The sequence below is a fragment of the Mercurialis annua genome, linkage group LG3 (genome assembly GCF_937616625.2).
Source record: "Mercurialis annua linkage group LG3, ddMerAnnu1.2, whole genome shotgun sequence".
Taxonomy (NCBI): domain Eukaryota; kingdom Viridiplantae; phylum Streptophyta; class Magnoliopsida; order Malpighiales; family Euphorbiaceae; genus Mercurialis; species Mercurialis annua.
In genome coordinates, this window is record NC_065572.1 from 6,995,634 (window position 1) to 7,017,951 (window position 22,318).

The window sequence follows — 22,318 nt, forward strand, 5'->3', positions numbered from 1 at the left end:
TATTCGTGATGTGAATAAAATACAATCTATTTATATAAATACTTAAATATCTAATTAATTCTAAATCTTTTAATTGTAAAAATGAATTATTCTTAATTGCAATGAAATTTAACTATAGTGAATGTATATATTATTTAAACTGTTTTAAGATGCAATGTTTATTATGTGAACTTTGCTTTTTGCAAATATATTTGGCACAATCCTTTTTCCTTTTCAAATAAGCATAATCCCTTTTAGTAAATCACAATTAATTGTAATGATTTTTACATTTTTGCATTCTATTTTTAACAATAAAATTTAATCAAATTTACGAATCAGATTAGTGGGTGAATTAGAAGATGAGATATTAAATCATGCAAGGAACCAGGTGAGCACATGCAAAGGCAAGTGACAGAAGAGCATTGGGCTTGACGGTGAAAATAGTAGTGGGCTCAAGCAACAGGCCCATAAAAGTTGCTTTTTTACTCCCTGTCACAATACAATTCTGAGTTTAAGACAATGATACATAAATGATATATATATATTCATCGTTTTGTCTTGCCTTTGTCTAAACAATGTAATAAGACAGATATTATTATTAATGGTCCATGGGAATTAAATTTGGAGACAGTACCAAATAGGTCCCATTTTAGTATCTATTTCTTTGGGTATAGAATGTCTGGTTCTCTTTGTAATTTGGATCAGTTTGGGTAATGTTTTTTTCTCTTTCATTATATTTGTTCTTATGTTTGGGGGCATTATGGTCTTGTAATTTCGGTGTGCAAGTATGAAAAAACTGGAAATGAGTTGAGTTGTGAGATTTCAGATATTGTGGACTGGGCCTCAACAAGATAGAATACAACAAGGGCCCATTAAATTTGCTCTTACATTTGTGCCATTATGGTCTCCTAATTTTCTGTGTCCAAGTATGTAAGGAATTGGAAATGAGTTGGGTTGTGAGCCTGTGATGTATATTTCAGATATTGTGGACTGGGCCTCAACGAGAATACCCATAAAGGATCTAGCGTAGGTTTTGTTTGAGGAAATTTTACTCCTGATGCTTCTTCTGTTTTTATTTTATTTTTCAAAATGTTTGTTTTGATTTTTTTTAAAGAAATTAATATTTATTTAATTTTTATTTACAAGAATTATGCCTTTTCAAAAATTTATCAAGACCTCATTTGGTTCATAAATGTACACTTTTCGGAAAGTATACTTTCCGGAAAGTTAATTGCTGAGAGAGTTAGTGTGAATAAAATGAATATTTTTTTACTTGGTTTACCTGCAAACTTTCCGGAAAGTTGTATTTCAATTTTAATTATTTTAAATTTAAAAATAATATTATCCTTAATAACTAACTAGATTAATTAAATATAGAGAGATAATTGTCTTTTTCATCAAGCTAATTAGAAAAGTTCTATTTACCTAGATTTGGTTAGGAAAGTCACTTGCCTATTTAAAGGGAAGTCAAAGTACTAATTTTTATGGAAGTAAAACACATAGTTGAATCAAGTAAAAATATCTTGCCACTTCACAAAAAGTAAAACTTTCTTTTACACTTATCCCCAATCAAACGATGCTCAAAAATATATGTTTGTAAAAAAAACATAATTTTATAAAAAGAAAAAGACAATTTTTTTATAAATAGTCTCATAAATAAAGTATTTTGTAAAACATCTTTTGGCTTTCTAAATTGCTACAATTAAACTCATCAATAGACCTATAAATTTTAGGTCTAATAGTGTCAAAAAGATAATTTTTTTTTTGAAAATTTATCCAAACATTTTAAATATTATAAATTTATTCCAATTTAATAAATTCGCTGACAATCTATCTAATTTTCAGAATTAATTTAATTTTATATACTTAACAATGACAATTGAAAAAAAAGTAGCTAATTGAAATGTCATATGATCTAGACAAATCAATTTTCAAAATATCATATCGATTTTAAAAAATTGAATAGATATTCAATGAATTAATCACATTGAAATTAATTATTAACTTTTTAGAGGTTTTGATGTAAGTATTTTTAAAGAGTAAAAAATGTTCGGTGTTTTAGTACCATTAGGCCTGATTTTTATTATATCTCCTTAATTTTAGTTCCTCCCAACATCGATTTATGCACTTGATTCGTAATTTTTTTATTAATTCTTATTTTGTATTAATAGTGTGTTTGATGTCACCTTAAAACTTTGTTTTAGGATAAAAGGACATGTGATTATAAGTTTTAGTGTTTTGTATCAAATTTAGAGAATTTTTTAGGTATACTCAGTCTATCACGTCATATGTGAACTAGTCTATCAAATTATGACACGTTATTAAAATAGTGGCACTATCGTAATTTATTTATAACTTTTTACACTTTTAAATAGTAATATTATAGTGCCTTTATTTTAATGACGTGTCATAATATAATAAATTTATTTTACGAATGATGTGGTGTACTGAATTTATTTAAAAATTTCTCTCAAATTTATAGTTTGGTAGTCAATTTTACCTTTCCTCAATAAGAAATACCATGAAAATGACTTTCCAACAAAGTATGAACTTTTAAGAAGAAGAAGAAGAAAGGAATGTAAATTCCGACATATACATAAAAGGTAGTTTTTCTTTTTCCAAAATGTGAGCCAATCTCAAAACATCAGCAAAGTATCAAAATTAACAATACTTTAATTTCCTTAATTTTGAAAGCAACCTCAACTACTTCTATAAGTCCACTTTTAGGTAACTTTAAGGCAAAGGCTTCTCCGAGATTTATGTGTTACAGCCCAAAAAAAGGGAAAATAAAAATCTTCAAGCCAAGAATACAGGCATTGAAAGATCCATGACACCTCTTTATTGGCTCCAACACCATTTCAATTTTTTTTTTTATTATGATCATGAGGTGTATTGAACGAATTTCAATTATAAAACGACATCTTTAAACTTTTCACATTCAAACTACTCGAGCTGAGTAGATCTCTTACGGGAGGAGGAAAAGCTCTAAACCCAAGTTTTAAACGGCTCCATATATGAATAAAATTTAAAATTTTTATTAAATTTGGAGAGTGCTTTACCAGTTTACCTACGCCTTAAGATTTCAATCATGTATTTTTCAATATTTCATCATTAAACAGAAAAAATAATTGCACACATGTTCTTAAGCTTCAAGATGAGACCATCTCTCTAAACAACTTCCTCTCTACTTCATCTCTTAAAGGGTGGGAGGAGGTGATTTTCCGATCTCAATCGGAAATCGCCTCCTCTCCGCCCATAAAAGTTTAATCTTTTATAAACTTAAGCCTTATTTCAATAAATTTATCCGTTTAATAGCTTTTTCGGTATGGATTTTAGTGTTTTTTTGCTTGAAAGTTTATGTTTTTATGTTTTTATGGTGTGTGTTTTTAGATCTATCAAGAATCTCAAGTGATTGTTCAAGCTTCATAGTCAATTTTTTGTAGATCTAAATTTTTTGGATGGGTATTGTTCTAACTTTTTAGAACTTCATTGAAGATGAGGATCGGAAATACTTAGCTTCAACGGATCAAGCGGTTTGCCGGTCAAATCGGAAGGACAAATCGAAGACCCGCTCCAACGGAACTTCACTCTTAAGTTCTTGTTCGGTCCTTTTATGCGGAATCGATGTTTAGATTTGCTTAATTTCGATTTATTTTTTGCTTGTATCTTGGGTTGTTTGTTAGTATTTTAGATCAAAATTGAAAGATCATATATTAACTTTGTTATATGACTTTCCAATGTAATTTACTCTTCATCAATGAATTCTATCTTTGGAAAAAAAAAAAAAAAAAAAGATGAGACCATCATCATGTTGCTTGTATTGTTTAAATAACAATTAGAAAAATATGGAAATATTTACAAATTTCCATGCACGACCTCATCTCGGGATTATCTTTTAGAAAAATAAAGATTGTGAATGGTCTTATCGTGTATGATAATTATGGATGAAGTCATGAAGAACACATATGATACGTATAACATAAGTTTACAGTTGTGATTTGTGAATTATTCATGTCAATTATGATCACATTGACATGCATAATTTTAATAGTTTGATATGTCTATTTTATAAATTTTGATATTTATACCTAAGAAGCAAACAAAAAAGATAAATAGTCTAATTAACAAAAAAAAATAGAATACAATTAGCATCTTATGTTATTTTTAGGGTTAACCTCCAAAACCATCTTATATTCTTTAATTGTTTCGTTTATGGTCCAAAATTTTAAATTTGTTAATTTAGCGCATTTTTAAATTTTTAGTTTGAATTGTTGCCATTTGTTCAAATTGTAAAGAAAGAAAATTAAAAATGCCTTTGATATTGTTCTAATTTATTTTTCTTACCATCAATGATTTCAAATATGAAGGACATATTTAAATCTTTTACCACTCCAATTTAAAAAAAATATCTATAATAAAAATTAAAAATTGAGAGAAAATTTGATGATTTTAAAACTTTGGGCCATAATCAAAAAAAAGTCAAAAAGGTGATGTATTTTTAATGATTCTCTTATAAAATTTTAATACAGTTTTGTCCACCTTATAAAAAAATTACGAGTCCACCACGATACAATTGACGGATTAAATTATCAAATAGATACAATTAGTTTACCCATTTTTTTTTATAATTTCACAAAGATGGATATAAAATAATTTTTTTAAATAAACATAATTATATTATTAATTATATACTAATATTATAATTTATCAAACTTATAAAATCGATAATTGCCTATGATATGCTCAATGATATCAACCCTCTATAAATAAAGATCATCTGATCTCTAAGCTAAAATATCTATTGACAAAGCCACCGACATCACAAAAGTTTATGATTACATCCATAATTTCCATCAACTCACAAAAATAAAAAATAAAACTATTTCCTTATCATATCATATTGGGTAATTATATTCGTGTGGACAACAAAATAAGATAAGAAGTTTACAAATAAAAGGCAAAGTCAACAAATAAATGCTCTAGAGTCTAGATCTCTCTACTTATTCATATCTATAAAATCCAACTAGTATTACCCCATAACATTTCTCAAATCACCACCCAATTATCTATACAAAATCCATGCAAAGGCAACGCTTCTGTAAAATGTGGTTCAGCCGGAAGAAGAATAGAATGATGAGCACCACGACGGACCCGACTATGGCGAAAAAATGGAGTCTATTAAGCGGCGAAAATCACTGGAACGGACTATTAGATCCTCTCGACATTGATCTTCGTCGTTACATTATTCATTACGGAGAAATGGCGCAAGCTACTTACGACGCTTTTAATACCCAAAAAGCTTCAAAATTCGCAGGATCGAGCCTCTACGCAAAGGAAAATTTCTTCTCGAACGTCGGTTTGAGTAATGGAAAACCGTACAAGTACGAGGTGACGAAATTTTTGTATGCAACCTCACAAATTCAGCTTCCGGAGGCGTTTATTATCACGTCTTTGTCGAGGGAGGCATGGAGTAAGGAGTCGAACTGGATGGGGTACGTTGCGGTGGCTACTGATGAGGGGGCGGCGGCGTTGGGGCGGCGGGATATTGTGATTGCTTGGAGAGGTACGGTGCAGACTTTGGAATGGGTTAATGATTTTGAGTTTACTTTAGTTTCGGCTCCGAAGGTTTTTGGTGAGTCTAGTGATTGTAAAGTGCATCAAGGTTGGTATTCGGTCTATACTTCTGATGATTCGAGATCACCCTACAACAATAACAGTGCGAGAGATCAGGTAATAATTTAATAAAGTTCTTATGATTATTGCTTATATGAGTGATTTATATGATCTATGAATTATTTGTTACACCTTCTTTGAGACAAACTTATGATGCAAGTCTAATTTGGAGAATTCATAAAAAAAAAGAGAGAGCCTAATTTGGAGAATAGAATAATATATAAATTTAGGGTTAAAAGCACAAAATGGTACTAAAACTTTATAAAATTTAATTTTGTACCAAAACTTTAATTCATATTAACATGATACTAAAAGTTTAATTTTCATATCAGACTTTTAGGATATGATCGATATTGCTAACAAATGAAGTAGATTCTAAAAATATGTTGTCTTAACTTATTTTGATATGAAATAATTTAAAATATATAAACTTAAAATTTAAAATTGGAAACTTTAAAGTCTAAACCCCTAAGTTTAGTTTCAAAATAACCAAACTCTTTTAACTTTTAAAAATGATTTTTTCTTTATATTTGATCAAATTAAATATTATCTTCGATGTTCAGTTTAAAGTTGACTCTGTTAAAAGAGTTTAGTTGTTAGAATGAAAAATTAATATAATTGAACTTATACTTTCACAAAATATAATTTATATAATTATGAAAATAAAATTAATTTTTAAAATTATTTTATAAAATCATAATTTTGAGCTAGCAATTAAAACTTGAATTGGGTAAGATCTGGTCCAAATTAGAAGATCAAGTAATACTCAAGCTATGTGCATTAAAGAACATTATGGTCTGAATTGAATATTTTCTGGATATATTCCATTATTTCTGATAAGACACATGTCATATTTCAGAAAATAATTTTATAATGAGTTGCCAGTTTTCCCCATATGAATGGTCCGCGTATACTGGTTAGCATTAATTGTTCTTGTATTCCTTCATTAAATGATTCATTAATTTAAAACACCATTTAACAATATTTTGACAGTTACTCCCTAGATTAGAATTTAGAAGGATTACATAAGCATCACTGTAGTACTATTAAATTTTAAGGTCCCTAAAATTTTATTGTTATTTCATTTTAATTAGGGAATTTTTATTTATTGCAATTAATTAGACAGTACTGAACTTAAAATTATAAACAACATGATGTTCCTGTGTGATGTCAGGTCAGACCACATTGAATTAACATGGCAATCAAATTTTAGCATGTCATCTAGCTATTAAACAAATTGCCGTTACTTAATTAATTAATCTTTATTTTTTCATACAGCTAACTATTATCGTTTTGCTTTTTACATTTTTGATGACTAAATTTTTATTTTTATATCAACATGAAATTACTATAAAAATTCAGATAAAAAAATTACTTATGTATAGCTAGCAATAAAAATCAGTGTAGAACAATTTTTAGCAATTGATTGATGTAAAAACAAAAAATTTGAATTATTGTAGCAACTACCAAAACAAAAATTTGAAAAAGCACTAACCCCATATTTCATCTTACCCTCAATTATAAATTTTATATTTTCTCACTGTCATTAAATTGTATATCAATTTGTGACCGTTTTTTTCTTTTTAAGGTTCTTAATGAAGTAAGGAGACTTGTGGAACAGTATAAGAACGAAGAAATAAGCATAACAGTATGCGGACATAGTCTCGGAGCTGCCGTAGCAACATTAAACGCAGTCGATATAGTAACAAACGGATTCAACAAATCCAAATCCTTACCAAACAAACCCTGTCTTGTCACCGCCATCGTTTTCGCCAGCCCTCGAGTTGGCGACGCAGCTTTCAAGAAGGCGTTTTCCGGGCACCAAGATCTTCGAGCTTTACGTGTCCGTAATCTCCCCGATATCGTCCCTAATTATCCATTCATAGGGTATTCAGATGCAGGAGAAGAGCTGATAATTGACACTACAAAATCCAAGTACCTGAAAAGCCCTGGAAATGCGTCGAGTTGGCATAATTTTGAGGGCTACCTGCATGGAGTAGCGGGAACTCAAGGGTCTAAAGGAGGGTTTAATTTAGAGGTTAACCGTGATATTGCTCTTGTTAATAAGACTTTAGATAGTTTGAAAAATGAATATCTGATTCCTGTTTCGTGGCGGGTTCAGAAGAATAAGGGTATGGTTCAACAGCTTGATGGGTCTTGGAAGTTGATGGATCATGAACAAGATGTTCCTGATCCGGCTTGAAATGATTTATTTGGGGATTTGATGGGTTAGTTATTATAGTTGTTTAAGATATTGTTTGTTTTCTAGTAGTCTTTGTTATGTGCTAAATGGACGTTGTTTATGGTGATTAATTAGGCCGATGTCCGTGTCTTGCGCGGGTGAAATTATATAATTTAATATTTTTATAATTATTTTTAAATTTTAACTTTTTAGTTTTGCGTAACTTTTTTTCCTAGAGATTTATTCAATTGAACAAATGTATTGATTGGTAAAAATAAAAAATTTCAGTTGAATTTATTTATTTAATGTAATTAAAAATCTAAAATTAAATAAAATTTATTGATTCGTTTATTACTTCTATAACTTTTATTAACTTAAATTATATTCCATTCGTCTTAAAATAATAGTCGTATTCTGAAAAATACACATATTAAAAAGGCCAAACCCATATTCAAGTCCCTCTACTCTTCACTTTTTTTTTCATCGGGTTCCTATTCCTTAATTTGACGTTTATAGGTCACTTGAACTTTAATTTCGTTGTTGTTATACCCTTAGACGGGTGAAATATGGAGAGTGTGCTACACTCTCCGTTAAATCACAAACTCCGTTAAATATGACGTGTCCAAATAAAATAAAATAAATATTACTAAAATTTAAGGACAAAATAATACTTTTTTCAAAATAAAATAAATTGATATCGGAAAAAAATAATAAATGACCGGCCACCACTTTCCTCCATTAATGGAGGAGAGGTCTGTCCTCCATTAATGGAGGAAACCTCTGTTTCCTCCATTAATGGAGGAAACCTCCGTTTCCTCCATTAATAGAGGAAATCTGTTCGTTTCCTCCAAATGGAGGAAACGAGATCTGCGTTTCCTTAATGGAGGAGATGAGCTCGTCTCCTCCATTGAGGAAACGAGCATGTTTCCTCCATTAATGGAGGAAACGAGCATGTTTTCTCCATTAATAGAGGAAACCTCCATTTCCTCTATTAATGGAGGAGAGACCTGCTGGCCTCTTCTCCATTAATGGAGAAGAGAAAGGTCACCATTTTTCAGTGGTGGCGGAGAATTTTTTTTTGATTTTTTTTATATTAAAAAAATTGATATTTTATTAAATTAAAATTAAATTTCAAAATAAATTGGGATTTTAAAATTTATATGGGTGTAGGTCGGAGTGGGAGAGGGAGAAGACAATAGCGGAACTAAAATTACGGATTAAATTTTATTTTAAAATAAAAATTAAATTTTGAAATAAATTAAAATTTATAAATCAATTTTAATTATTAAATTAATTTTAATTAGTTAATACTACACTATTAATTATTGGTAAATATATGAATTTAATCATATAATTAATTAATTTAAAAAAATTGGTTTAATTTTAGTTGTAGACTAAGTACAAGAATTTTAAAGTATTGTAGACTAGATATAAGGATTTTAAGATATTTTTTACTTTATTTAAAAGTTAAAATGTTATGGCTTTTTATTTCACACTCTCAATAACGGAGAGTGTGGCACACTCTCCAAATTCCATTCATAAAAGGGTATAATAATAACGAAACTGAAGTTCAAAGGACCCGTAAACGTCAAATTGAAATAGAGGGACTTATTGAAAAAAAAAGTGAAGAGTAGAGGGACCTGAGGATGAGTTTGGCCTATTATAAAGGCTTATTTTCATTCGTCGTCTTAGATTTTTGGACTTTTTATCACCGACGTCCCTAAACTTCATTTTCGGCCTGTAAACCCCCTGATCTTTAATTTGACGATCACAAAAGTCCGTTTGTCCAAAAATGACTAAAATACCCCTAAAACAAATAATTCAAAAAAAAAAAAACAAATCCAATTCTATCCAACCCAACATAATCAAACCTAAAACCATAACCAAACCTAAAGTTAACCCATCCACCCGCCGCTCCACCTACCACCGTTACCTCTCCCAACCATCACTGTTATCTCACCCACTGCCGCACCACCCATCTGTTGAAACCCACCCTCCGGAAGCCACCCATCTGCTGAAACCACCTTCTGGCAGCCATCCATCTGCTGAAACCCACCCTCTGGCAGCCATCCATCTGCTGAAACCCACCCTCCGGCAGCCACACACCTCCACTCCACCCACCGCTGGGACCCACCCAATTCTCTTTGGTCTGAGAAGATGAACCCATGTTGAACACGGATTGTGGTGGATATTGGAATACCGGAGGTGGTTTTTGGGGGTGCGTGGCAGCAAACGGGTGGGTGTCGATTATAGGTTTGGTTAGGTAATTTTAAATTTGGTTAGTTGGTTTTAAAGTTGGTTAGGTAGTTTATAGGTTTTATTAGGTGGTTTTAGGTTTGATTATGTTGGGTTTGATTAGATTGTAATTTTTTTTGAATTATTTATTTTAGGGGTATTTTAGTCATTTTTTGAACAAAAGAACTTTTGTGATCGTCAAATCAAAGATTAGGGGTTTATAGGCCGAGGCTAATAATCATGGACGGTCCTCGACCTTTGCACTAAGCTTCCCTAAACCCCCTCACCTTTCAAAAGCTTCACTAAACCCCCTGACCTTTATGGCGGCGCCATTCATGGCCCTTCTGAAAAAAAAAAACACAAAATCGCGGCGCCGCCAACGATTTAATCGTTTGCATGCGTTTTCCTCGCCACCTGTCGACCCACGCGACCTGTCCTCTGTCAGTGGCAACGGTTCCTCCCTCTGACATGCCGGTTGACTTTTCAAATTTTAAAATCAAAAAAAAAAATTAACCGCCTGAGTTAATTTTCTCTCTCTTTTTTCACCTTCTGACATACTCTTTCTTCTTCATTATATTTGTTTTTGAAATCAGTCTTTTTCTATTTCCCATCTCCTCTGACCTAGACGTTTGTCATCGTCGTTTGGTCTCTCTTCATTTTGTCTCGTTCTGTAGTTCGCCTGCGTTGCATTTCGAGGAAGAACAAATCCGGGTATGAAAAAAAATGGTTGATCAATTCTTATAGAGTTACTGTCATGTGCACACATTTTTGGTATTGATATCTTTATATGGTAAAACAGGCTAAGAAGATAATGGGAAAAGAAAAGATCTTCTTCGGCAGTGATGAGACGAAAGGGAAGAAACGGCCAGGTTCGAATTTTAATTTTGGTGTTTTGGGTAATTTTGTTGGTTTTTGGGTATGTGTTTTTGGGTACTTGAAATTGTGATTTTAGGTTTATTGTAAATTTTTAGGTTTATGGGTATGTTTTTTTGGGGGAGTTATTCTCAAGTTGGTTGTAAAATTTGTTGATTTGTTTTGCATAATGTCTGTGAATGAATGTCTCTATATTGTTTGTTTGAACAGCCCGTACTGTGGAAGTGGATTCTGAGATCCTGGAAATTGTTCTGCACTATGATGGAGAATTTGGAGAAGGTGGTTATTTGTGGGGCGAGGTGTGTGCAAGATGTTTTGACATTTCCCAACTGTCACTGAATAGACTTGATTTGTGGGCCAAAAAATTTGGAGTGAAGGGGCTGGTTATGTATTATTGGAGGCAGCCAGAGTTGGACTATCATCGAGGGATAAAACCTCTTGAACATGATAGAGATGTTGAGGAGATGGCAAGGGCTGGACTAAAAGAAGGTGTGGTTGATGTCTACGTTAGGTACTTAACCTCTGATGATGTGCATAATTTGGTGCCTGAGAGTGGACCCAAGTTAGAATTGAAAGAAATTGAAGAAGATGGTCCATTTGAGCCAGTTGAAGATGGTCTAGTGGAGGCAGTTGAAGATGCTGCAGGAGTTGAAGAAGATCCAGGTGATGAAATATTGTTGCTAGAGTGGTACGGCACTGAAGATGAGGGCCAAGTAGAAGCCTTGGAAGTGGAGATTGCTGCTGCTGAAGGCCCATCTGATGTGGCTGAAGGTCCAGAAGAAGGGTGCAACAAAAAACAGAAGAACAAATAAAAACGGAAGAACAAATAAATGTAGCGTTGTTTTGTATTTCCGGATATGTTGTTATTTTATTTTAAAACACTTATATGTTTTTTATATCTGCTATTTCATAATTTAGCATTGTTTATTATTTCCCGATATTATGTTATTTTATTGAGAGACACTTATATGTTGGAAATTTGATAAATTTAATTTTAGAAAAACGAAATATGCATGGTTCATGCATGACCACTGTCTTTCATTCTTATACTTTTGTTCACATAAGGTCCCTGACATTTTAAAATGGATTGAGCAGTGGACCCTGATATTTGTTACTCTGGACAAAAAAATGTACATAAAACATATAAAACATACATTACTTACATTACTTACAGAACATGTAAACTATAATTCATAAAGACATATAAACAAGCATAAAAGTAAGAATAATAATTCGCTTCATTAAATATTCAAACATTTCAGAACGTTTAGAAAAAAATTACATTAACATCCATCTTCACTAAAATTAACCCTGAACAAGAACAAAAACAAGAACAAAAATATCCATATTCACCAAAATTAACCAAAATAAACATAAACAATGCTACATAAACCAGTCATCCTCTTAAGCAAGCTCCGGTGCGCGATAAACACAAAACTCCATCTTGATCAATCCGTCAGCAAAAAATTCGTGGTCACTATCAAGAAGGAACCCTGAAAAAGAACGATAGTAATTGCCGGTGCCTTGAATGTTCTGGGTAGTACTGTGAAACTTGTGACTTGAGTTGGCATTCACTTCAATTTCATAGGGGCAGCATCCAGCTGCTAACGGTCCAAGACAACAGATTGTAAGAATATTCCGATAAGAACACGTTGTGTTGTTCAGAACAAACACAATGTCTGTGTTTTCCTCTTGGAGAATAAAGAAATTATCATTCAGCCGAACAGAAACAGGGAATTTACGACCAAAAACAAACGGCTTCACAAAATCTTTATGCATCACTTTACAGTGAGCATAAATCATTTCAGAGGTTCCCTTGACATTGCAAACTTCAATGGGGCATGAGCACTCTATGAAAGAACAGAACTTTTCGTGGTTGATCTTATCGGGGTACCTAACAGTTGTTGGGCATCCATAATTCTTGAACGAGCAACAAACTCTCAAAGAGTCAGCAACATCTTCAAGAATCCGGTTCCTCATTCTTCTGATAGACAGGGTGCAAGAATGGCACTTCTGAGTCTTCTCCGAGCATGAGTTGCATGTTGCATGCCCATTTTCACACTAAATATAATTACAGAAAAAATACAATTATTAAACAATACAATTACAGAAATAAATAACAGTAAATGGTAAAGATAAATAAATGGGTAAAAACCTGAATAATTGGAGTTGTTAAGGGTTCACAGCATATTGGGCAATCCATGAGTTCCATATTAAGTGAAGACACAACAATATTATCGGACATCTTCTGGTTATTTTGAGAATAAGAACAATTTGTGTACTCTGAAATGGTTGAATCAGTTGCTGTGGTTGCCTATTTAAATAAGTTACCATCATGACTCTTCAATTTCTTTACATGCCCTTTCTGGATGTAATTAATTAGTGGTTGTAGTTAACGAATAGGCTGCATTGGAACAATACAAGTGATGGAACGGGTGTAATGAAAGGGTTTCTTGGAAAACCCATTGCTAATCTTTGCCATTAAGTTTTCATTTTTTTGGCGGTTTATTTCTCTGTGAAGTCTAATATAGCCCTTGACATTTCGACCAATTATGAAAGACAACACCTGAACTTATATTTAATTATGAAAGACAGCACCTGCACTTAAATTTTATAATCAACGACAGTACTGTAATTTAAATTTTTGAATCACACAAAGTTTTCCCAACAAGCAAATTAAATGAGTTTAAGATAATACAAAAAATTATTGGAACGCAGTTTACTAACAACACTGCACAAACACAAGCCATTGTCACTTAATAGAAAATGCATCATTTTTTCTTCAAACAAGCAACGGATAAACTGCAACCGGCAACTGCAAATGCCACAAAAAAACCAAGCTTCATGTTCTTGTTTTTCCTCTCCATGTCTGAGCACTTGACTTCCATCAGCTTGATGTGTTCCTTCAGAGTGTTTATCTCCATAAGTTGCAGACCACTATCCTGGATCATAAGCACATTTTCTTCGTGGTACATCTCAATGGACTCATTCAATCCCGCGAAGGCCTCATTAAGTTGCTCCAGTTCGTCAGTTTTAGCTGCCACCTGAGTATGGGCATGAACTAGTTCCAGTAGAGCTTTGTTGCGTTCTTCAGTCATGCCATTAAGCTCACTTTTCAAATTCCTGACCATCGTCATCTGATAGGCCATGTCGTTATCCACCCACGCAAAAAAATCGCATTGATTCTGTGTAGTGTAGGTCAAACGACAGTTAAATGGCAACAAAGGAAGATTAAGTTTTAAAAAAATACTTACATTTCTCTTCGAAATGCCGTAAAATCTAAAATACTTACATTTCTCTTCGAACAGCCGTAAAATCTCCGTCCTGGATTTCGTTCGGTAGAGGAAATCTGCATACGGCATGGAATTCCACAGTCGCACACAACTTGTTTAGCTTGTCCTTCCATTGTCGTTGTGTCTTGGGAGTGGAGATCTATGGGAAGGCTGGTAAGAAAAAAAATGAGACGAGGGTTTTCAGAAAGGGGTTGAGTGTTCAGTTGAATAATGTGTTGCACCTTCATTTATGCAGGGTTCAGATTTGCTTTTTGTTGTCAGGTGTGACAGATGTCCCTTTTTTAATTACCAACGAACCTTTATTGTTTTAATTATCAAGGTTAAGTACGTTAAGTGATATTTCATTAAAAGTTGAAGTACCGTGGTTGATCCTGAAATAAAAGAATGAGGACCGTGGCCGATATTTAAAACATAGGATAAGCACCTTAGGTGATTATATAAAAGGTTGACCTTATGGTTGCTAAAAAACAATAGACAAACATAAACTGTTATAAACTGTTATAGACGTGACACCTTTCCATTTGTGTCGATTTTAGGGTTCGTTCTCGTGTCGATCTCCTAATTATGGCCGAAGGATTTTCAGAAGAGGATTATGTAGATGGATTCCCTGTGTGCAATGTTCCTAAATGCAAATGCGGATTGCAGGCGAAGGTCATGGTGTCTTGGACTGAAAAGAATCCTGGGAGGCGATTCTTTCGATGTCCAAATGCTAAGGTTAGTTGTATGAAATTCTTCTTCTTGTGTAAAACGGCAATTTTTTGGGTTTCTGATTTGGGTCATTTGGATTTTAGGGTTTGTAAAACGGTAATTTTAGGGGTTTCTGATTTGGGTCATTTGGATATTAGGGTTTGTAAAACGGTAATTTTAGGGTTTCTGATTTGGGTCATTTGGATATTAGGGTTTGTAATTTTAAGGGTTTCTGACTCGATTCATTGTGATTTTAGGGATTTCTGATTCGATTCGTGTGGATTTTATTAGTTTTAGAGATTGTGTTGATTCAATGTGTTTGTATTTTTTATATGACATTTTCTAAAGCCAACTGTTGTGTATAGATGCGGGTGAATCGATGCCCCTTCTTCATGTGGTATGACGAGGAATATGCTCCTCACCTGAAGCACATGTTGTATAATATGAAGAAATCAAATGGAGAGCTACAGAAAGAAGGGGAAAAGCTCAGAGGAGATGTATTCGAGCTGAAGCATTTGATTGACAGAGCAAGTATAATTGATGCAATTGAAGTGGAGGACGAGCTTATTAAAGCTGCTAACAAAATTGAGGGGATGGAGCTGGAGCTAACAGACTTGTATGCTGCAAATAGGGGACTGCAGATGGAGATTAGAGAATTGAAGAATGAACTCACAGCTGCTCGGATTAGAGAAAAAAATAGGGGAACTGAATGCTTATAAAGCATTTGTGAAACTTGTCTTATTGCCAGTGTACTTATTATCTTATGAACTTTTTAGAATGGTTGTTTGTAAGCTTATGTGCTTGTTGGAGAATGACTGTTTTAACCATATTATTATGTAATTGATCGTTTTATTATGTAGCTTGTTGAGAATAAACCCAACTTGTAATAGAGTGGACCTAAGTCCGAGTTATCGTACCCACAAGGAGTGAATTCAAGAGTGATGATTGATGAGAGTGATTTTAGTTGCTATTCAATTCGTTTAGCAAACATGAATATGGTTTTCAAAGTATCAAAAGTCTAAAGGTAAACAACTACTAAACTTGCAATTAAACTAAATTAAACAAGATTGAACAATAAGGATTCAACTAAGGGTAAAAACGCTTGGAGGTTGCTAGTCATGCCAAAGTCATATCTAGGTAGTTTGGGTCAAGGTGATGGGAACTTAGGTCGGGTCAAGCTATTCTACGGAACCAATTCCGCTCTCTCGAGCCGGAAGTGAAAGAGTCAAAACTTGATTAACAATTCCGAAATCTAATCCACTCTCGTGCTCATAGATTTCGATAGAGTTAATCGAGCCAACTAATCAAGCAAACTCCACAACCAAGATAGCCCTAGATTATGCTAATGCATCTAGGTCTAAAGCATGTACTCCCCTAGGTATAGTCTAATTAGTTAACTCTCGTCCTCCTAATTAAACCACATAGCAAAGAATAAGAGGCCAACCTGTTCTAAGCATTAAGCTCAAGAAGCACAACAACCAACATCACCCATAAAACCTAACCCTAATCACCTATTTAATCAAACATGGCAATCATAACAACCACCAAACAAGGGGTTTAGCTACTAATCATCATCATGGCAAAACTAATTAAGCAATAATGAAGATTAGGCATAGAGTAAAGATTAAGTACCTTGGAGTAATAAATGAACCTTAAACACATGAACAAGATAATAAAGCTTCAATTAAAAGACTAATACTTGTATTTAATAAGTTTCCCAATATAGCAAAATCTGGAAATTAGTTTGAAGAACACCAAGAACTATGAAGATCCTTTACTACTTTTAGTAAGAACAATAAGAACAATGATTTAAAGCTAGAGAGAAAGTGTTGCTACAATAATGAGATGTCTAACAATTCTCTACAAAATCATGACATAACCTAAAATAGAGATAAAAGGGTTTTTATATGTTTACAAAAGAGGAAAGAAAAACATTCACTCAAGGAGTGTTTGGCCCAAAGAAGCAAAGAGAATCAAGCCTTTTTGTGTTTGAAATCAGAAATTCCCCTTTTTCCAAGCCTAAGCTCGAACCAAGACACTTAGAATGGAGGAGTGTCTCGGTTTGAAACACTATAATCTGCCTCCAGGCACATTTGTCTCGAATCGAGACACATATCACACTTTGGTGTCTTGGTTCGAGACACCCTTTGCTCTGCAGAACCGCGATCTTCGTAACTTCATAACTTAGTGTAGAAATGTTCGATTGAGTCGATTCTTGAACCGTTGGAAAGCTTAGGACGTCTACTTTAACTTTCATGAAGAACACAAATTCATTTGAGGCTTCTAGCCGGTTCCAATTTTCCAATTAGTGCAGCGGGGTCGGATTTTCAGACTTGCAAATGAGCTTTCGCCTCTTTTCCGTCGACTTTTCCATCTTTTGTACCAAAATGCTTCCGCAATACTCTCAAGTACCTGAAATACTAAAACATATAATAAGTCACTCGGAATACCATAAAACCATGATAAATCGTAATAAAAGCATGCGGAAACGGCACTCTAAATAGGAGTAAAATACTGCTATCATAGCTCAACTTTTCTGGTGTTAATTTGGATTCTGAAGTCTTTAGTTGAGTACTTTTATATTAAGAATTTTCATGTCTGTACACTGATTCATGAATTAATTACATAACATTTCTAAGTTTCATAACATAACATTCCTAAAACTACCAAAACATTGTGGCTCAAAACATTCAAAAGTATGGTTCAAAATACTGCCTATGTGCACCACAATAATAATTAACAAAATAACTACCACTAATCCATGTTCCAGCACTACGTTTTTTTGGATCTCTTCCTCAGGATGTTCATGTATCTAGAGGGAACATCTTTAGCTCTCCGCTTCCCTTTTCCTTTTTCAGCTTGCGTCGGGATAGGTTGGGACGGAGCTCCATCTTCAACACTGCTCCGTTGGCTGTTGAAGGCATTCTCTTCTGCATCACCTGGGTGGTTCTGGTCTGGTTGGCCTTGGTCAGCAACCGGAGGTTCCGCCGGAACTGCTTGATCCACAAATGGAAAGGTGTCACGTCTACTCGGTGACCTATGAACGACTTGACTTGTACCCTGCCATGGAAAGACACAGACTCAAAAAAAATTTAATGGAATAATAAACCAAAAAACTAAAAACAAGAAAACCACACATTCACTAACATCCATCATCCAGCGGAGGGTGACTGGAGAGTCATGAAGCACAGGTTCTCGTTCAGCAGACTGACCACCAGGCTCTCTTTCAGCAGACTGACCACCAGGCACTCTTTCAGCTGACGGACCACCGACCTCATGAGTTGACTGACCCCCACTCCTCTTTAGGCAACCCCTCTTATTGTGTCCAAATTGATCACATAAACTGCACGTCATTCTCATATTTCCTTTCCTTGGCAACTTTTCCCTACCTGCAGCGGCTTCCTTGGCTTTTTCAACCCTTTGTTTCTCTAGTTCCTCCGCCTCTTTTTTCCTGGCCGTTGGTATTCTGCCCCTCTTCTTCTTATGTACTGGGGATGGTGGGAGTATGATATTGAATGGCTCAGGGTCTGTTTCCCACATGTCTGGCCCATTCATAGGGTTGATTACATAGCTGTATACCTTCTGATACGTAGCTACACAGTAGCAATCATCCACAAACTCTTCAGGCCGTTGATTATTTCCATATATGCATGGTGTAGCGTGCGAACATGGGATTCCACTAAGCTGCCACCTTCGACATGTGCATGTTCTGTTAGCCAAATCAACCACGAACTGGCCCCCTGGGCCCTCTACCTACCACTGAGGGCTACCACCAGGATCTGCGGTGAACTTCCAACCATAATCAATGATTTTGGCCAGCTTCTTTTTGATCTTTGGGCACAGCTCACCCTCCATGTTTCCCCCAAAATTCTGCTTGTCATTAATCCTCTTCATAAGCTGCGTCCTTATCATTTCGAACATTGTCAACACTGGCTTCTCTCTTGCAGCAAGTATGTACTTGTTGAATGCTTCAGCCAGGTTGTTTAGGAGGATATCACATTTGACTTCCTCTTTGAACAGCGCTCTACACCAGTGTTTCCTGTCCCTCTCTTTGATCCATTGGTAGCCAGCGTCATGTTTGTCTTCCAGAGCTTTCATTGCTCTATCCATGGCTGCTTTGTATGTTGCTGTTCCAATGTTCCAGATGAAGGGCTTCATGTGTTGCGTGTGAAACGTGCTCCTGAAATTGGCCCACAAATGCCTCCAGCAAAATCGATGCTCTGAATATGGGAACAACTCCTTCACAGCATTCAACAAACCCTGCACAAGCGCACAAAATATAATCACCCATGCAATCAATAACACACCCTATAGTTTGTACATTATTCACCAAAGGACCCTGATCTTAATGTAAAAAATCTAATACATCACATTAATCAAGATAACTACAATCAACTAAGATTGTTCAACCATGGATTGTACCTTTTGTTTATCGGACATGAAAACAGCGGCATTCGTAAGGTGCAGATCAGCTGATAGTAGCCCAATAAACCACATCCAGGTGTCTGTGTTCTCCGTTTTAACCCAGGCATATGCTAAGGGGTACATACAGTCGTTTGGATCAATCCCTGTTGCAGAAAGAAGTTGACCCCCGTATTTACCCTTCAACCAGCACCCATCCAGACAGACAATCTGTCTCATCCCATTCACGAAGGCCTGCTTCAACCCATCAAAACATACATACATTCCCTGGAACTTCCCCCTTGCTTCTTTAAACTCCACCGTGCTGCCTGGGTTGGTTCTCAAAACCTCCCTCTTATAATCATACAGCTTCTCATATTGCCGGTCTTCATCACCCTCCAATTTGTCCAATGCTTCCCTTCTTGCTCTTCTTGCTTGCTGAATGCTTATTGATTGTTTTAGGTCCGTCTGAATCTTCTTCACAAACACTTCAGAATTATATTCAGGATCGTTTCTAAATTCTTCTAAGTACTTGTCGGCGAGGACTGCACTAGTCAGGTGGAAGTTTTTGCTCACTTTAGGACATGTATGGCGCAGATCAAGGGTCTTCACTCGGAATGTGTTGTCATTGGGATCTTTGAGGTGCAGCTTTGAGGCAAACACGTAGAACTTACATTTGCTCTTTGAGTAGCACTTTGCCCTCACCCTTGTTATCTCATTTACAGGGAAGTGCAGTTGGTACCTGTGGTGTATCCCCCACTCACGGCAGGCCTTCTTAAACTGCTCCCTGACAGTGAACAACATCCCAATAGAGAAAGTTGGACCCTCATGGTCGTGGTCTTCATCAAACACATTAAAATCCTCCCCCCCTCTTCTTCTGAATCTGAAATAGATCTATTACCATCAGACTCTACGTACTCTGAATCACCACCCACAGTGTCCTGGTGAATTGTTCTGTCAACACCACCCGACTCAAATTGGGCTTTACCTTTGGGTCTCCCACCAGCCCTGTTCTGCAAAGCACCAATATTCTCTTCGTTCTTTTCATTCTGTTCATTCTCTTCAGGCAACTGACCGTTTGACCTCAACTCGGTAGTCAAATCTTCATCACCATTCAAGATGTCATAATCAGGATCCACAATGTACTCATCTAGATCATCATCCCAATCTTCAACCCATTCATGTGAATGATGAAGCTCTTCTTCAGTGGGCATCGGTGGTTGGTCTTCACTTTGCCTTTGCGGTAGTTCCCTGTTCTGGTCCTCAAATAAACCCTCAAAAGGGGGCTGATGTTGGGTCTGGAAGAAATTGTCGAAGTCCACATCTTGAGTTTGTTGAGTAGGACCCTTATCATGCAGCCCCTCTCCCTCATCCATGTGCGGCCCATCGTCAGCCCCCAAATCCTGAGCTTCCTCATGTGGCCCCTGAATTGGAACTTCTTCCTCTTGTGGCCCATGCTGTTCACCAGCCCCAGCCTCAACCCCATTCACTTGCCAATCTTCAGCAGCCCCAGCCCAAGCCTCAGTCCCATCCATAGCCCCATCCATAGCCTCAGCCTCAGCCCCATCCTCAGCCCCAGCCTCAGCCCCAGCCTCAGCCCCATTCAGTTGGCAATCTTCAGCAGCCCCATCCCCCTTATCATGGCAATCTTCATCAGCCATCTGAACGCTTGCCTCTTCATTTTCCCGCTCACCAGCAACCTCATCATTCCCAGTGTCAGTTTGTCCTAAATAATCTGCCCCTTCATTCCCCTGAGCCTGCGTATCTCCCTGGACCATAGAAGCCCCTTCACTTACATATTCACTTACATATGGACTCAACCATGACGCCCCACTTTCTGAAGGACCTTCACCCACAGCCTTGGTACCCAGTGGTTTACTCCCACCAGCCTTGGTAGCCAATGGTTTACTCCTTACTTTTTTCACGGGAGTGGGATACACATAAGCTAAATCTTTGGGGTTTGGTATCTCCTCAATTACAACATGTGGGGGCGAGGGGGGGCGGAGGGACTAAAGACTCAATGTCTTTAACGGTCAGTTTCCTAACATAGACATCCACTTCTCCATCCCTCTTCCCAGCACTTGCCATTTCCATAACATCATCTTCGTGATTTATCGGTCTAATCCAATCATGAAATTCCTTGTCTTTTTCTTTCCAATAATAATCAACTAAGCCCTCAACTTTTTCTCTTTTCACCCATCTATCTAATTTCTTCATAGTCATACCAGACACGGAATAAATGCCGGTGAACACTTCCCCATCATGGTAACCCCATTCCCCCAATGCCCCATTAATGTGAAGGTTGATTTGAAAAAATTCAAAACCTGGTGACACTGCAAACAGACAAATATTTAAACACACCAACAACCATCAAGCAACACAAAAAGAATAGTAAATGCCAACCAACAGAAACGTGAAAACAATAAACAACTCGTACAAAGATTAAACAAATCAAACCAACTAGTGGTCCTACAGCAGTAAACAAACATAAAGCAACTTGTAGTCCTATGTCCAAAAGCAATAAACAAATCAAAGCATAGAATAACAAACATTTACAGAAACCAAAGTACTATGTGGTCCTACATACCTTCCACCACTTCGTCACTATCGCTCTCATCCATTAAACCCCATCCAGCAGTTCCAGGTGGTCCCGTTCGTTCTCTTTCCTTTGATTTTCCTTTTCCTTTCTTTCTCATTTTTGTAATTCTTTCACTATAAAAACCTGTGACACAGAGAGCGTAAATACACCACGTTAATCAAACCCTAAACCACATGAACCAGATAACAAGAGTAAAAATCAAAATCAATCTTTCTCACTCTAAATTTATGTTTTGTTCCTTCGTTATTTTTTCTTCTTCACAATGCAAAAACACAGAAAGCACGGAAGATGAACAGGCAATCGAAGAAACAATGGCGGTGTGAAAATGAGAGTTTCAGAAGAAAAAAGGGAAGAGAAGGAAGAAAGAGTATGTCAGAAAGAAGATGAAAGAGAGAT

The 22,318-nt window shown here is 35.5% G+C and overlaps 4 protein-coding genes and 1 long non-coding RNA gene across 5 annotated transcripts; 2 read left to right on the forward strand and 3 right to left on the reverse strand.

Moving 5' to 3' along the window:
• The first annotated feature begins 4,903 nt into the window (after window positions 1–4,903).
• On the forward strand, window positions 4,904–8,046 carry LOC126673891 (phospholipase A1-IIgamma-like). Its single transcript, XM_050368203.2, has 2 exons — window positions 4,904–5,709; window positions 7,241–8,046. Exons 1-2 carry the CDS (start codon window positions 5,059–5,061, stop codon window positions 7,853–7,855), a joined length of 1,266 nt encoding a protein of 421 aa, XP_050224160.1. The 5' UTR covers window positions 4,904–5,058; the 3' UTR covers window positions 7,856–8,046.
• A 1,299-nt stretch (window positions 8,047–9,345) lies between these two features.
• Window positions 9,346–11,840, forward strand: LOC126673893 (uncharacterized). The gene is made up of 3 exons (XM_050368205.2): window positions 9,346–10,780; window positions 10,869–10,938; window positions 11,153–11,840. Exons 2-3 carry the CDS (start codon window positions 10,881–10,883, stop codon window positions 11,752–11,754), a joined length of 660 nt encoding a protein of 219 aa, XP_050224162.1. The 5' UTR covers window positions 9,346–10,780; window positions 10,869–10,880; the 3' UTR covers window positions 11,755–11,840.
• Window positions 11,841–12,346: 506 nt separating this feature from the next.
• LOC126672193 (E3 ubiquitin-protein ligase SINA-like 10) lies at window positions 12,347–12,922 on the reverse strand. Its single transcript, XM_050366139.1, has one exon. It carries the CDS (start codon window positions 12,920–12,922, stop codon window positions 12,347–12,349), a length of 576 nt encoding a protein of 191 aa, XP_050222096.1.
• A 4,772-nt stretch (window positions 12,923–17,694) lies between these two features.
• LOC126672194 (uncharacterized) lies at window positions 17,695–18,671 on the reverse strand. Its single transcript, XM_050366140.2, has 2 exons — window positions 18,070–18,671; window positions 17,695–17,982 (listed from the first exon to the last, which is right to left on the reverse strand). Exons 1-2 carry the CDS (start codon window positions 18,475–18,477, stop codon window positions 17,695–17,697), a joined length of 696 nt encoding a protein of 231 aa, XP_050222097.2. The 5' UTR covers window positions 18,478–18,671.
• A 2,913-nt stretch (window positions 18,672–21,584) lies between these two features.
• On the reverse strand, window positions 21,585–22,316 carry LOC126672195 (uncharacterized). The gene is made up of 3 exons (XR_008790290.1): window positions 22,141–22,316; window positions 21,911–22,045; window positions 21,585–21,656 (listed from the first exon to the last, which is right to left on the reverse strand). It is a non-coding gene; the product is annotated as an uncharacterized LOC126672195 (long non-coding RNA).
• Window positions 22,317–22,318: the final 2 nt, after the last annotated feature.